The sequence below is a fragment of the Coenobita brevimanus genome, chromosome 74, assembly GCF_032717465.1.
Source record: "Coenobita brevimanus isolate Jiangsu-jjx chromosome 74, ASM3271746v2, whole genome shotgun sequence".
In the NCBI taxonomy this organism is placed as follows: Eukaryota; Metazoa; Arthropoda; class Malacostraca; order Decapoda; family Coenobitidae; genus Coenobita; species Coenobita brevimanus.
Window position 1 is genome coordinate 5,635,150 of NC_137027.1, and position 16,897 is coordinate 5,652,046.

General features: G+C 42.8%; 1 protein-coding gene across 1 annotated transcript in view; it reads left to right on the forward strand.

The window, feature by feature from the left end:
• Nrx-1 (Neurexin 1) overlaps positions 1-16,897 on the forward strand; it is a 207,987-nt gene that overhangs the window by 169,183 nt on the left and 21,907 nt on the right. The window contains exons 5-8 of the mRNA XM_080278572.1: positions 3,437-3,463; positions 3,634-3,792; positions 12,631-12,783; positions 16,157-16,207. Coding sequence (XP_080134698.1) covers positions 3,437-3,463; positions 3,634-3,792; positions 12,631-12,783; positions 16,157-16,207 — 390 coding nt within the window. The remainder of the gene's footprint in view (positions 1-3,436; positions 3,464-3,633; positions 3,793-12,630; positions 12,784-16,156; positions 16,208-16,897) is intronic.

The following is a 16,897-nucleotide window of genomic DNA, read 5'->3' on the forward strand; positions in this document are numbered from 1 at the left end:
CTATCTTCATGCATTTTCTTTTGCATAGTAGTTAGGGCGTTTCCTCTCCTTTTCTTTCAGTTACTGTTGAATACATTTTTCATTTTATTATGCCCTCTCTCTTGGTAAGATTCATATTTGGCGTATTTCGTTTTCTGCCTTTTGCATCTTCCCTCTTAATGGTTCCCATTTCTTTTCTGCATTTTGTTGTGATATCAGTATTTTTTTCATTTTTTTCTTCCCAGTATGATTCGCTTTTCCTTTTTTATTATATAGGTCTTTTTGCATCTCCTTTGTTATGGTTGCTTCTCTTTTCTTACCTCCCACCGTCTGGTTCTGTCTTTCTCTCCCTTACTTTCCCTTCCTCTTTTCCGTCTTTTGGCAGTTTTCTTTAATGGTAATACCTCTATTTTCTTTAATTTTCTTTCATTTTGCATATCCCTTTTTACAGCCCCCCCCTCTCATTTCCCTCTATCCCCCAACCTGCCCTGACCCCCTGCCCCTCCCCATCATACCCCGCCGTGTTATTGCTGTTATTAGGGTGATTGGCCAGCCCATCAGAGCGCCTGCTGCCTCTAATCACTGCCCATCACCCCCCTCTAATCACTCACAGACTTTCTTTCTTGTCTGACCCATGGACTTTTTTTCGGATTTTATTTTTTTCAGATTTTCGTGTTTTTCGTCCTCCGTATTCTCCTATTTGTTTTTCGCTTATTTATTTTTTCTTTTTTTTTTTCGGGGAGGGGGGGGGTCGTCTGTACCACATTAACTCTACCCTGACAAAGATCCCAAACACCTTTTAGCTGGGTTGTTGGCCAGGTGTAGTCAAGCTAAACGAGACTAAAAGAGACTCATTTCCTACCTCTAAACCAACGACCATCATCCAACCACGATTTAGTACTCAGCGTGTGGGAGTGACCTAGTTAACTCAAATGAAAAATAATCGAGTACTATGGGGGGAATGTATTGATATGTGATGTGTTTGTGGTGTGTCTTCAGGACCATATGGTAAATTCCAGCGTTTTCTGTTTCTCTGTGGATTTTTACACACACACACACACACTCTCTCTCTCTCTCTCTCTCTCTCTCTCTCTCTCTCTCTCTCTCTCTCTCTCTCTCTCTCAACCCTTTTATACCTACCTTCTCCACCCTTCTCTCTGTCTATCTGTTCCCTTTTCCCGTCACTTCCCTCACTCTGGAATGGGAGGTAGCGTGCCAGGATGCCCTCTACAGGATATGCGATGCGCTTGTGGGGAAAGGAAACAGCTCTCCTCAAGCCTAGAATTGTCTCCCATTTTTCACCTACCTCGCCCCTCTTCCACTTGTCCCTTTCCTTCGTCCTCCGCCTTCTCCTATTCCCTTGCCGTCTCATGTACACCTCTGCTCTTCCTTTTTCTTCATCTTCTTTCGCTTCCAAATTCTCTTCTTCTTTCCCCAGTTTCTTCTCTTGATTTTGTCCTCTTCTCATTCTGTCTTCTTCTTTGGCTTCCTTATACCCTCTCTTTCCCGTCTCCTCAATCTCTCCTGTGGCCCATCTTTCCACAGTCTTTCCTATTTTCCTCGCCTCTTTGTCCTCTTCATCTCCTCCCTTTTCAATCTAGCCTCTCCTATTATCTTTTCCCTCATGTCCATCCCTCAACTCCTCTCACATCATCCTCCCCCTCTCTCCCCAGCTTCCGTCTCCTTTCCTTCTCCTCATATTCTCAGTCACCCCCTAGCCCATCCTTCCTACCATTTCGATGCCTCTCCGTCTCTCACAAACACCGTTCTCCTCCCCATTTTTTCCCCATAAACCTTCATCCGACCTCCTCCTCTCCACTCTCACCCCATCTTCACATTCCATCCCCTTTCCTTCTCAGTTTTCCCTTTCATCCTATCTTCTTCCCATCCCTACATCTTCCCCCCGGCCCCTTCTCCATCTATCCCCATCTTCTCCTCAAGTCCTTTTCATTCTCGCCCCCGCTTTCCCTCAATCCTTTCTCCTCTTCCCATCATCCCCTCAATTCTTTCTTCTCTCCCCTCTTCCTCAACCCTTTCTCGTTCTCCCTTCATCTTCTCAGTCCTTTCTCCTCCTTTCTCTATCTTCTCAATCCCTTCGCCCCTCTCCTCAGTCACCCCTGGCCCGCTGCCCGCCGCCCAGAGCCTCCCAATCAGGCGGGGTGTAGCCATGACACTCTTAATGGCTCCCTCCTTTATCCCGGAATTGCAGAGATGGATGACCCCTCCAAGTTCGTATGGTTAGGTCAGTCCCCCTTCGCTCCTCCTCTGTATGAGCTCCAAAATCGTAAACTGGAGATCGTCGTTCGGAAAGTGAAGTTATGGAATCGTAAAATAAGAATCGCTGATCGTAGTTATGCACTTAATTCGAAAAGTGAATCTCGATGTTTGTAAAGTTAATCTCAAAATTCGTGAAAGTATAGATGTTTATTCGCAAAGTGAAGGTTTTATTGATGCCCTTATTTGTACTGTAAAATTTGCTGTAATAAATGTTAAGTTTTCTGTTTGGAAAATAGAGTTGGCTGTTCGCAAAGTAAAACTCTTCCTTCATAAAGTTAGGTTTGTATTCTGCGTTAATATTCCAAGTACATTAGAGTCTCCAGCAACTCAGTAAATTAGATTGTCAACGGAGGAGACAGTATGAGCAGATTTTCCACTTAATTTCGCCCTTTCTTCATAACCCTAACGCAGTCCCTTTCATGCCCGTTCCATAGACTCCCTCACCCTTTCCACCAGTCAATTTTTCCTCGCCTGTGTTTTATGCGACGAATTAATCTGGTGTCATCGATGGAAAGGGAACGTGACAGCTGCGAAGGAATTAGCATATTTATTAATGTAAATGATCTGCAATTTATTACGGTCAGGTCGCACGGGAAACAGAACCTTACGGGGTCCTCTCCGCAGGGTTCATTTTCCCGCCCCCACGCCCACGCCTCTACGCCCGCACCACCACATCTAAATATTATTGCACGTTGTCAATCATATGGGCGGCAATTTGGTGTCGGGCCTGCTGGCAGATGTGTTGTTGTGACGCTACGTGGCTGAAATGGCGAAGGGGAGGACATGGGTGCAGTTTTTTTTTTTTTTTTTTTTTTTAAGTCCATATTTTGTGATGATTCTTGTTTTCATTTATTTTTAATATTTTTTCCATTTTAAGGGAGACCTGTGTTGTTATGGAGAGTACATTGGGAAAACCATAAATTTTTTTAACATTTATGTATACTGTGTAATGTCGTCCTTTTTTTAATCTATTGCCAGATTAGTCAGCCTTGGGGAGATCTCTCGTAATTAAGAGATTAATAAAACCAGGAGTTTAATTAACTCAAATTTTGTATCAGTTCTATCATTGGTGTTAATATTATTATTATTATTATTATTATTATTATTATTGGTGTTGTTATTGTTATTAACATAATCTGAACCTTATTACTAACTTCCTGTATTTTCTCATTGCCAACAGATCAACGGCCATACCAGCTTCTGCACAGTGAGTATGACTTACAAAGCTTACAAATGAAATAAGTGAAATATGATTGTTGCCATATTGCCTCTTTACCTTTACCTCCCTTTCATCTCCCTCCAGTCTCCCTCACTCGCCTCTCCCTTTTTCTGTCTCCGCCCCTCTCTTCACCCTCATTCTCCCTTTCTCTCCCTCAGCTCGCGGTTACAGTAGACGGCCTGTACTCCAAGAAAGGCACCACCGCAGGACCTTTCTCTCAGCTCAGCTCCTCTCGTCTTCATCTTGGCGGTGCTGACGTTCCCGCTCTCCTCCCAGGCGCAGAGACCAGATCGAACTTCGTGGGATGCTTCAGGAAGGTGAGTGAAAGATGGTGAAGAAGAAAGGTTTAATGGCGAATGAGATGGTTTGAAGAAGTGTTAGAGGAAGAAGATGGTTAGAGGAAAAAGAAGAGGGCTAGAGGAAGAAGGGTTAGAAGAAGAAAAATGAAGATGAAGATGATCATGATGATGTAGAAGAAGAGTTAGTGGAAAAAGAAGAGAAGAGGATAAAGAAGAAAAGAGGAAGAAGCAAGGTTGAAGGAAGAAGAAAAAGGTTTAGAGGGGAAAGAAGAAGAGTTAGAAGAAGATGAAAGAGGGTTAGAGGAAGAATTAGGTGAGGAAGGACTTGTGGAAGACGAGGAAGGTTTAAAGAAAGAAGAAGGGTTATATTTATCCTTATCGACCGTATGGAGCTTATTTAGGCATTTAATCAAACGTTTGCAATGCGTTTTCTCGTTAAATAAGGAAGGTAAGAAGAGATTGTGTGTGTGTGTGTGTGTGTGTGTGTGTGTGTGTGTGTGTGTGTGTGTGTGCGTGTGTGTAACAGAGAGAGTGTGAGACGAGTGCACCGTAACGTCCTCCAAGCTACGTATTGGTTATCTAAGATCTTGCCTACGAAGAATCTTACTCCACCTACGATCCTGCCCACGTAAGATCGCAGCTAGATAAGATCCTAGTTACGTAAAATTCCTGCTGAGATATTGGTTGTCAGGCAGAACCCCCCCCCCCAAATGTCTCAATCTTGCTCGTCTTCCTCGGCGTCTCCATACCCCTCGCCTCATACGGGCAAAATTAGGGATCTTCCTCGTCACCCATATCTCAGGCTGATGGTGTGTGTGTGTGTGTGCGTGTGTGTGTGTGTGTGTGTGTGTGTGTGTGGTGTGTGTGTGTGTGTGTGTGTGTGTGTGTGTGTGTGTGTGTGTGTGTGTGTGTGTGTGTGTGTGTGTGTGTGTGCTTTTCCTTCGTTCGCCACACGTCTTGCCTCTCTCTCTCTCTCTCTCTCTCTCTCTCTCTCTCTCTCTCTCTCTCTCTCTCTCTCTCTCTCTCTCTCTTTCTACTTCCACTTTTCTTATTTCTCCTTTCCTACCCTCTTTTACATCTGCGCGTTCCTCCTATACCTCACCTTTTTAGCGCTGTTTCCTCCCTGCTTTCTCTTTATTCCACTTCTTTCCTTTATTTTCCCCTCCTTCCCTTTCTTATCATTCCACCTCCTTTCATTTCCTCTCATCCCCTCATCCTTCCCTTGCATTCCTCTCCCTTCCTCTCTTACAACTTTCCGTCCCTACCTTGCCTCACCCTTCCTCCTTCCCATCTCACTTTCCTCTGCATCCCTTCCTCCCTCATATACCTATCTCCCCTCCATCCCTCCATCTTTTCCCTCCTTCCCTTGCCTATTTTCCTTCCCTCCCTCTTTTTCCTCACCCTTCCTCCTTTCCTTCTCGCCCCCACTAAAACTCGCCAGAGCAGAAGTAAGTAACATTCTTGCGGTGAAGAGCGTAAAGGCTTTTCTTCCTCTCTTCTCCACCCTTCAACATCATTCCAGACCTTTTCGTGCCTTTTTCTTTCATTTTCTCTTTACGTAGGTGTTTTTCCTTTACCTTTTTCCAACTACTTGTGAGACTTTTTCCTTCCTTTCTTACCTGTGTTTGTTTCTTTTGATTATTTTTCACCCTTTTTTTCGTCGTTGATTTCGCAGTCCTGTGTAGATATTTTTTATTCTGCTTTTAGATTTTTCTCATTAATTTCTTCATTTTCCTCCTGTTTCTCTCTCTCTCTCTCTCTCTCTCTCTCTCTCTCTCTCTCTCTCTCTCTCTCTCTCTCTCTCTCTCTTACGCAAATGTCCCTCAGCGTGGTGGTCCGTTCCTCTTTAAGACGTGACGCCAGTGACCACCGCCGTCCCACGTCAAGCTAACCAGGTCAAAGGTCAGGGGTCACACTAGGACGGAAGTATGGGAGAAGGGAGGAGATAGGGGAGAGAAGGGGGGAAGGGAGGGGATAGGGGAGAGAAGGGAGGAAGGAAGGAGAGAATGGGAGAAGGGGGCGATAGGGGAGAGAAGGAAGGATATAGCGGAGAGAAGGGAGGATGTAGGGGTGAGAAGTGAAGAAGGGAGGAGATAGGGGAAAGAAAGGCGAGAGGTAGGGAAGGTCAGAGGAGCAGGGAGAGGTGGGTATATGAGAGAGGAAGAAGGAGAAATGAAGGGAGAGAGGCAGGTGGTAGATTGGAAAGTCAGGGAGAAGAAAAATATGAAAAATAGGTAATGGGGAGAAGGCAGGGGTATGGGGAGGAGGGAAGAGGGGACGAGCAAAGAGGAAGAAGGGAGAATGAACGGGGAAATAGGAAATGGAGAAAGAAGGGGGGGGGAAGAAGGCACCAGAGAGGAGAAGTAAATTAGGTTGAAAGTAAAATAATTGGAAAGTGAATTGATTGATTAAAGAAGCTGATTCCGACGGTGTAATAAAATAAGGAAAAGATAAGGGGGAGAGAAGATGATAAGGTAGAATTTGGGGTAGAAGAGAGACAGGGAGAGGAGTGGAAAAGGGGGAGGGGGAAAGGAAGGGGGAATTAGAGGGAAGGAAGGGGAAAGGATGAGGGGAATGAAGAATGTGAGAGAAGGGAAGATAATTACGCAGAAGATAAAGTCTGAGAGAGAGAGAGAGAGAGAGATGGAGAAATGAAAGCTCAGGGCGAAAAAGAGAAGGAGAAACGAGGAAAGAGGGAAGAAAAAAAAGCAGAAAGCTAGAGGGAAGGGGGAGAATGGGAGAGGCAGGTTTGAAAGGTCATACAACGACTCTCCCCTCCCCCCTGCCTCCTCCCCTGTCCCTCCCTCTCCCCTCTCCTCTCTCTCTCTCTCCCCTCTCCCTCCCCTCCATGACATAACGCCTGAGGGTCAATTGGTCAGACAAGGGAAGGGACTGTTGAGTGACGTCATCTGTGGCCTCTATTTTGCTTTGTTTTTATTCCTTTAGATTTACAAGTTTAGTCCTTTCACTGGCAGGGGGACTCTTTTGAGATGTGTGTGTGTGTGTGTGTGTGTGTGTGTGTGTGTGTGTGTGTGTGTGTGTGTGTGTGTGTGTGTGTGTGTGTTTGTGTGTGTGTGTGTTTGTGTGTGTGTTTGTGTGTGTGTGTGTGAGAGAGAGAGAGAGAGAGAGAGAGAGAGAGAGAATGGTGAAGGAAACATAGGAAAGAGAGAGACAGAGAAAGAGAGGAAAGGAGGTAGGAAGGGAAGGAAGGTAGGGAAAAAGCAGACAAGAGGGATAAAGAAAAATAAATGTAAAAAAGAGAAATAATGAAACCAGAATCACAAAACATACAGATCAGTTTCCATTAATAAGCAAGACTCTCAGCGCCACCACCATTGCCTCACAAGACGTTATAAAAAGCCCATTATGTTTATCACTTTTCTCAACGCCCACTTGCGACTCGTGTGACAAGCCTTAATCCACTCCATTACCTACAATACACGTTAATTTGCGTTATATATAGATTCCCTTACAAAGTTCCCGATAGTGTTGTTTTTATTTCATACGCATGTGCATGTGTATATGCATTGAGTGTATACTTATTCCATACGGCTTTTTTTTCTTTTATGTATATGGGTTCGGTTTTGTGTTTCTGTCGGTTCTAAATTAATAACGTTGCGATTTGATACGCATTATAACTCTGGCGATTATTTGTGCGATTAGTTGTAGGGTATCTGGCTATTTTGGAACTGTTAAACGATGGAGTAATACTCAATGAGGATGTTGCTTTGATGATGTGTAGGTCGTAATTCTGCGTCCATAATAAACTCAGTATATATATATATATATATATATATATATATATATATATATATATATATATATATATATATATATATATATATATATATATATATATATATATATATATATGTTGTCGGTTGTAATATCGCATCATTCAGTTTCTGAATTTACCTGGATTGTGGATTATGTCATTCTATACTAATGTAACACTTTGGTACATTGACGCCTGATAAATATAATCGGCTTAAGGGGAACATTTACATCTGGATAGATTTAGTTTTCCATAACACATTTACTACCAACTGCTCTTCCAGTCTGAATAATATCAACTAGAAGGAACATGAATGAAATTAAATGTTGATATATTGCAGAGGTCATGCTATAGTATATAATACTGAGCAAATTACGGTATGTAATCTGTTCTATATATACTCAGACTTTGCATGATATTGTAAGCTAAATTACCATACCAGTGACCGTAGTGTTCTCATGTCTGTTCGCTTATTCATAACCTATTATTTTAATATTGGCTATTTTTGCGCGTCATTAAATTATATTAAATGATACTTACGACACTCGGGCATTAAAACTCGTAATTGTTTGTACCTAGATTATGCATGTTATTTTTGGCTACATTAAGCTGCGGGGAACAAGTTTATTTTTGGTTTTCTTTCTGTATTAAACTATAATTATATATAGTGATGCTTAGGAACTTATATTATTAGCTGTCTCCTATATTTACCTCCTGCATGATATTATTACGGACTAAATTAATCTTGCAGAGACAATAGTGTTTCTCGTGTTTATTCGCTTATTTTCATTTGGTGGTGGTGTTGTCTCGTCTGGGTTTGGTCGTTAATATGCATCGCGCTCTGTCTCGGCTTATTTCCCCTGGGTGAGGCCAAAAAGAAGGAGATGGGGGAGGAAAGTAGCTGGTAGGAGGGGACCCTGATGATGAAGGTAAAGGAATGGGAGAAAATGCTGAAGTAGAACCGAGAAAAGCAAGGAGTAGCATCAGGCGAAAGGCGAAGAAGATCGGGGAGGAAAATTAGATGACGGAACATGAAACTGAAGATAGAAAATAAAGAAATAGGAGAAAATGGGAAGATAGAGTAACTAGGAGCAAATAATGGTTTTGAATATTGCGAGATGAAGCGGAAAGATTTAACTTAAGAATTTAAATGACGGGAGAGAGGGATTTGCGCATTCAGTGGGATCTAATACTGAAGACAAGAATAAAGAAAATAAAGTGAAAGGAACAAAGACGATTATAAAAACCGGGGAGGGAAAGGGAGGAGAATAAGAGAGGAGCATAAAAAGGTCATGTAAGTGGAAAATGAGAGAGAGAGAGAGAGAGAGAGCAGGACACCAACTACCTAACACAATAACGGAGGACAATACGAAAGGAGCAAAAAATTTCATCATCCTTTCTCTCCTGACCTTCTTTCTCTTATTCTTTTACTTCCTTTCTTTTAATTGTTACGCTCCGGCTGTCTATTATTCTCCAGCTTTCAATTAGGACATTTTTCAGCCCTCCTTTCTTTTTCTTTAATTTAGACTCTATGATCCTCTTGCTTGTTCTAAATCTGATGTTTGCGATTTTCATTTGTTTGTTCTTACACTGTTTGATCCTCCTTTTCCTCACTTTTCTTAGCGTATGTGATTCTGGGATTCTGTCTCGTTTGATGATTCTCTCTCTCTCTCTCTCTCTCTCTCTCTCTCTCTCTCTCTCTCTCTCTCTCTCCCAAACAGGACAGTCTCTCCTCCCTCTCTCCTACAACGTCTTGTGACCGCCTGTGCAGTCACTTGTTTTACCTGACGGAGGAGAGAGAGAGAGAGAGAGAGAGAGAGAGAGAGAGTTCCCAGTCACCTGGGACAGACGCCACGGACGCAATATTTGTAGGACTTTGATCTCTTTTGTCCTTGGGAGAGCGTTTGTCTGTCTGTCTGTCCATCCGTCACCGCCGCCTACGCCCTGCCACACCTCTCCCCGCGGCTACCAGGACGCCCACGCCTTCTCTATTTCCCTGCAGCCCCTTGTCACACCTCCACATCCTCTACCCACATCCTCTACCCACACTCTGCCAAATCTCCCCTGCCACACCTCTAACACGTAACACACCCGTGTCACACCTCCACATCCTCTTCCCACATCCTATCACAGCTCTTTGACCCAATTAACTCTCTCCCCCTTTCAAGCGCCGCGCCACACTTCTCCTACCCTCCAACACTCTATCACACCCTACCAAACACCTGCCATACCCTGCCAAACCTCTACTTCCTCTGCCTACAGCCTGCCACACCCCAACCACACCCCTACCACACCCCCTACCAAACCCTGTCTCCCTCAAGTTTGCCAAGTCTCTCCTCCCCTTCTAACCCTATCACATCCCTGCCACACCCATGCCACAACCACCCACCCTCTTCCCACACCCTCTTTGACCGTCCACGTGCCCTCCCATCAACCCTCAGGCCCCTTGTGACCTCTAATTATTGACCTCAGCACGCGCTCCTCCTCGTGACCCCCTGACCTTTGACCCCTCCTGACCCCTTTTTCCCTCCCGACTGTCGCTCCCTCTCTCTCCGACCGACATTGTGAACTGGGAGATGGGGCATGTTGGAGAGAGGAAGGGAGGATATTCCGGTGGCGGACCTGTGAATGAGAGAGAGAGAGAGAGAGAGAGAGAGAGAGAGAGAGAGAGAAAGAGGAGCATAGAGCGTTTGATCTCCGCCAGGGGTAGGCGTCATTTACTGTCTAGAACCATTACTGTTCTCTCTCTCTCTCTCTCTCTCTCTCTCTCTCTCTCTCTCTCTCTCTCTCTCTCTCTCTCTCTCTCGTGTATGCGAGTTCTTTTCGCATTCTGTTTATCTCCTCACTTCCGATTCCATCATTTTTACAGTTTTTTTCGTCTTTATTATTAGTATTAGTATTAGTATTATTGTGATTGTTATTATTATATTATCCCCCCTTACAGGTATTGTCTCTTACGTAATCCCTATTCTCTTTTCCATTTCCTCTGTTTCGTCATCCTCATTTCATCTTCTCCTCCTCTTCCTCCCCATTTCATCTCCTCCTCCTCTTCTTCCTCTTTTCATCTCTTCCTCCTCATCTTCCTCATTTCATCTCCTCCTCCTCGTCTTCCCCATTTCATCTCCTCCCCAGTCCTCTTTCTCATCCTTCCTCTTCCTCTTCCTCTTCAGTGTAAAACAAACACACCCATCCTGTACTCAACACGTCTTAGGAACCATTCTCTTAAGTGCCCATTCATACCTCAGCCTCATCCCTAGACTCTTGTTTTATCAGCTCTCTCTCCTCTCATTCGCTTTTCTCTCTTTGTATCCGCTCTCTTTCTTCTCTCGCACTCTCTCTTCAGTTCTCCTTGCTTTCTCTCTGACTACTCTCTATCCCTTCTTTCTTTCACTTCGCCACTGATTGTTTCTACTCTTCTTTCTCTTTATTTGTCTCTCCTCCTGCTTTCATCTCCCTGTATTTTATCTCCATCGTCTCTCTTTTCTGCTCTTCTCCTCTGTTTACCCTTATCGCTTCATTCTTTCTTTCTCATCCCTCCACTTTCCATCACTCGCTTCCTCCTCTCTTTTTCGCATCTCTCACTGTTTTCTCCTCTTTCTTTTTATCTGTGTGTTTGTCAGTCTCTTTCTCTGTATATCTGTCTATCTATCTAACACAATCTCTCTCTTACCTTTTTTCGCCATCTTCCCCTCTCCCTCACCCCACCATCCTTGTTCCTCTCTCTTACAATAACTTATTCCCACTTCGCCTCACCTCTCACCTTTTCCCCTCTCCTCTCTCCTCCTTCCCCTCTGTACTCCCCCATCTTCCCCCTCCGTCCCTCCCTCCCTCCCCTTTCTTCCCTCTCCCTCCGTTTCCCCTCACCTCCGCTCTCCAGCCATTCATTCACTTCAGAACTAAGATTGGTTCAAAAGACATGGTTAGGCTAAGTTGGGTTGGGTTGGATTAGGAAGTGTGGTTGTGTGTGTGTGTGTGTGTGTGTGTGTGTGTGTGTGTGTGTGTGTGTGTGTGAGAGAGAGAGAGAGAGAGAGAGAGAGAGAGAGAGAGGTATAGCCCACAAACTAGAGAACGTCCAGAAAGAGCATGTGGTAATTAGACAGAGGGATGCCAAAAGAAAGGGAAAGAGAGTGAGCAAATGTATGAGAGAAAGAGAGAGAGAGGAAGGGAGGGAGGAGCCCCAGCCACGCCCAGACCTGCTCTCCTTTAAGCCACCTCCCACGCACCCACACCCTCTGACGTCACACACAGGTACCTACACCCACCTCTCTCTCTCTCTCTCTCTCTCTCTCTCTCTCTCTCTCTCTCTCTCTCTCTCTCTCTCTCCTTTTATTCTTTGTTTCATTTCTTTCTTCCTCTCCTTTTGATATTTTATCATCCTTTCTGTTTCTGTGCAGTATTGATTTATTTAAGTTCTCTCTCTCTCTCTCTCTCTCTCTCTCTCTCTCTCTCTCTCTCTCTCTCTCTCTCTCTCTCTCTCTCTCTCTCTTAGAATTACCGTGAGTGAGAGATAAATCCTTTCCATGTACGCATGTCTGTGTGAGTGGGATTATGTAGCCTTGTTATTGACGTACATATGTTTAAAACTACATAATGTACCCCATGTAATTTTTCAATGTTTATTTATCTTCTCAACATCAGATTATAAACAACACAGTCATCATTTTAAATTCGTGAAAATATTTATATAACGCATTGGCACTTATAGATTCATTTTGATATTATGGTTTAGATTTATTTCAGACGATTTTCTTCATCTATTAAAAATCCCAGCAGGTAGAGGGTTAGAAAAAAATATTAATTAATCTTTTTTTTTCCAGGGGCATAATCAGATATGTTATTCTGGGTTTGATTTATAACTTAATCTAATACTAGACGATTTTGTTCAGCTGGCACGGAATTTCCCATGGAGATTTCGATGCCTTTTGAAATGAGCGTAACTTTATCCATAGACTTTCTCGAAATATTTGTTTTTCTATTCTCTAGTTTTTGACCTTGTTATTTTCTCTCTCTCTCTCTCTCTCTCTCTCTCTCTCTCTCTCTCTTTCTCTCAGCATCTCTTACCCTCTTTTTCACCTCCTCAGGTGGAGTATAAGGCCGATAGCGTTAAACTCGACCTGATCCGCACCGCTCGCCAAGGCAGCCCACTCCTCCACGTCAAGGGCAAGGTGGACTACATGTGTCTCGAGGTGGAGGCAGGCGATCCCATCTCCTTCACCACCCAGGAATCCTATCTGGTCAGTATTCAATCCTCCTGTAACAATAACTTATCCAATTTAATCCAGTTATCTGACTCCGTGTCGGTCTTTCACTCACGGATCTCGCTGCTGCATTTTTTTTTTATTCCCCTGAGACTGTCATTTGATCTCATAATTGACTCAGAATCTCGTTGTTACATTACTTTTCCTTCGAAGTTTCCGCCTGACCTCACTTTTTGACTGAGAATCTTTTTTTTTTTTTTACACGTCTCTGCTACATTTTTCCCTCGAAGTATCCATTTGATCCCATTGTTCGACTCGAAATCTTTTTTTTTTTTTTTAACTTACCCATTTCGAAGCAAAATTAATCAAGTTCGGTATTTAAACATCTCGTTCTTTTTTCTTTTTTCTTGTTTTCACTCAAGTTCTGCTTTTCATTTGTCTAGCTCGTTGCTGAGTTTTTCCTTCGAAGTGTCGAGTCGATGCTACATCCTGATTCGAACTCGGCTAATTTTTCTCACATGTATTCAATTACATTATTATATCTTCGACGTATCGTTGGAGAGGGCAGTATCCTTCAGCTTCATGTAGCATAATTAAACGCCTGTCAGTTACCTGCCTCCTCCTCACAGTTTTGTCTATTTCCAGTATTATTGGGAATATTCATCTGGCGTTTTATTAATACCAAGCCACGTTGAACGCAGTCGGTCATCCGTAATCTGGTTGTCATGACCACACCTGGGCATGTCAGCCTGGTGACGTCACGGCGGGGAAGATAAAATAGGATTCGTCCCAGTTATGTGACGTCACCTGTCAAGAGCGTCAAAACAAAAGAAGCGTGTAATCCGACTTAACCGCTGAGAAATCCCCGTTACATATATATGAAGATATTATTTTTGTGTGTGCATAAAGCTGTGAATGATTGTATCCAGTGTATTACGGAAGTCGTATTAAATTTAGATACGGCCTGTGTTGATAACGAAATACGAGTATAACTCCCACGGCTACTTTCACGCTCGATGACCTTAATCATTCTCTCATACGTTCTTGTACATAATTCATCAACCATCCTTTCGGTATCACGGGAATTCTATTTTTAGGTAAAACTGGTAGAAGCATAGTGTATAATTATTAGGTGAGCTTTGTGTGGCTTGCTGTAGTGCGCTGAGATAGAGATTATTAGGAAGGTATTGGGAGCTATGGAGGGCGTATTCTTGTGGGTTTAGAAGGCTCTTAGGCACCTCTTACCCACCAGTGGTTTACTCCTTCAACCCGAGGACATGTTTCTTCTTCTTAGACTCCCATGAAGCGATTTTATTAAATTTTGGAAGGAGCTCTGGTAGTGAAAGGGTTAATGAAGGAGATATCTAACTTATTCAGGTCGAAAAATCTGTCTCAAGATGAATAAATTACCAAGAAAGAACAGAAGCAAGAAATTTAGGCATATGGCAAGTAAACCTGTGCTATCAGATGGCGTATTTTATCATTAATTTTTGTAGCTTATAGGCACTTAATCAGTTCAGGAGAGATTTTTCGACCTGGAGGTGTTAGATGTAACCTTCATGAACCGCGTCCATTCACTGAGCCTTTTTTTAAGAAAATCGTGCGGAGATGGCAGGAATAATACAACAAAGACGTTATCGGATTGGGGGGTGATCTTTCTATTGTCAGCTTATTAAAGCAAATCACGTCGATAATAAGAAGATGGATAAACAAACAAGAGGTTATTATATGCGACATATGCAGAAATAACCTAGGGAGATTCCTATACCCGCGAGAAAGGCCCTCGGAGTCAGTGAGCGGCTTTCAAAATATCTTGGTCGATTAGGTAGGCTATAGGCTATACGCGTGTAGTTGGTATCTGTCCTCTCAACATGCTTTATTTCTGCCTTCCCACGCCCACTCATTTCTGTACAAAATGGATTGGCTGGGTCTACAGCTATGGAGGCACCGGTAGCAGCTCTATTTTATTTTATTTTATTTTTTACATGAAGAATGCACAATTTTATTTTTTTACGAATATCCAGTTGATCACAATTTCTTTTGTAAGCTTAGACATATGAAGATTAAAAAGAAGATACTGTAATAACCCTTGCTACCTCTGGAGGGTGGGAATTAACCATCATTTAGGTAACCCCCCTTTAACCCCGGGAGGTAGTTCACTTAACTCCCTTTTTACCTCGAGAGGTATTTAACCCTCCCCCTAGGTTATGAATCCCCCCTTCTTAACCCCCGAAGCATGATTAATCACTCCTTTAACCCCGCTTGCGTTCAAAAGCAGGTTTACCACATTATGTACAAATTTTGCAGTAATTCCCATTTTCTTTCATATTTAGGCAATTTTTCATATTGCTTGGGACCTTGTAATGCGAGTCTCGTCTCCTATCAGATGTAACATTTCAGTGAAATTAAACTTGATGGATGAGTTATACCTGTCCATCCTCCATCCACTCCTGTATCGCCCCATCAGGAAGAGCTTAGGGTGGGGCTATGCTACTCAGTCCACATACCTGAAACTGTATGTTGAACTGAGTAATCGTTTGTCACTTTGACCATAGCCGAAGATAACATGAATATTGCTATCAGTATTCAGTTTTGAAGTTGTTAATGACATATTGTATGTAAATAAACCGGTGGTTTCATAGGTAGATCATACCCGCCTTATAGATACAGGCGTGAGTTCTTGCTAAGGTAGGAAGCTTCCTAGTGCCTCACTTTGCCATTTATTTCTGCATATGACACATTAATATCCTTTTGTATATCATTTTTTAAAGCAATATCGATACTGAAAACCTAAAAAACAACGTACAAGAGAGTACTAATGTGTAATGTTCAAAATAAATTGCCTAAGAAGAGGTGTAGGGAGCCTCCTAACCATCGAGAACATGACACACTGTGTTTGCAACTCCTTCTCTTGCATCACCTCACGCTCACGCTCCTCCAAGCTTCCTAGCCTTATACCGGTAGATGCCAAAATAAACTTGTTTGTGTCGGTAGTGTATCATTCTTCTCTTTAATGTTTTGTTTTTTGGCACCGCTTTGATTTGTGCTATAGGATTATAAAGTAGCTTATAGTCAGTTTATTTCGGTCAGTCATGTAGGTAAGAGGTATTGAGGATTAACCCCTTCAGTCTGGTGACGTAGTTTTTTTATTTTATTCTTGCTATCTCCTGATGATTTTATTCAGCCAAGGGGATACTTTTCAAATTGGAGAAGTTAGAAATAACTTTCATTAACCCCTTCACTACTTAGCATCATTCCAAAGTTAAATAAAATCGTCTGGAAGCAGCAAGAATGAGATGATCTCTCACATCATCGTAGTGAAGGGATTAAATAGATAGACGAGCTTCATTTTTATGTTTTTGATTTTTTGGAGTTGGAGCTTACCCCCCCAAACCTGACCCTCTCACAGGACGGGCCGGAGAATGGCGTGGTTAAGTTTACTCGCCCCGACACCGCGCTGGTAAGATTCTCTCCCAGACACAGCAGCACTAACACTACAGCCACCACCATCACTTGCACCTTCACTGCCACCACCAGCCACTCACCCTTCGCTTGTTGCATGTTCTCTCTCTCTCTCTTTCTCTCTCTCTCAACCCTCAGACAATGACAGAAATCTTATTGTGGCTTTCTTCAGGTGACTTTTTCATTCAGCCTTTCATAATCTGAGAATTAAAAAGTCTTCATTATTCCTCACTTGGTAACAGAGCTCTTGTCATGGCATCTTCACATAATTTTCCTCAATTTGAGGGCACCTTTAAGTCATCCAAGAATAAAAAAAATTACAAACAGCCTAATGTATCCCCTGAGATGATGGCAAAATTCTTATTGTGGCGACATTTAGATGATTTGATTCATCTTCAGGCCTTTATAGTCTAAGGTGAAAAACAGTTTCCATTAACCCTTTGACAAACACATGGATGCTATTACCATAGCCACCATAAGATTATTTCAATGAGCTAAGGAGCATCCTTTCGTCATTTGAGGGCTAAATCCCTCACTAATACTCGCTCAGCTACTGCTGCCCAGGTGCACTGTTTTTTAAATTGTTTTGAGTGTTTAGTTAGACACAGTTTTGATTTAAAAGTATTTTGAGGCATTCTGGGTATCATGTAGTTGTTTCTGTTTCTTGGTCATTTTTCAGCCGCCTACC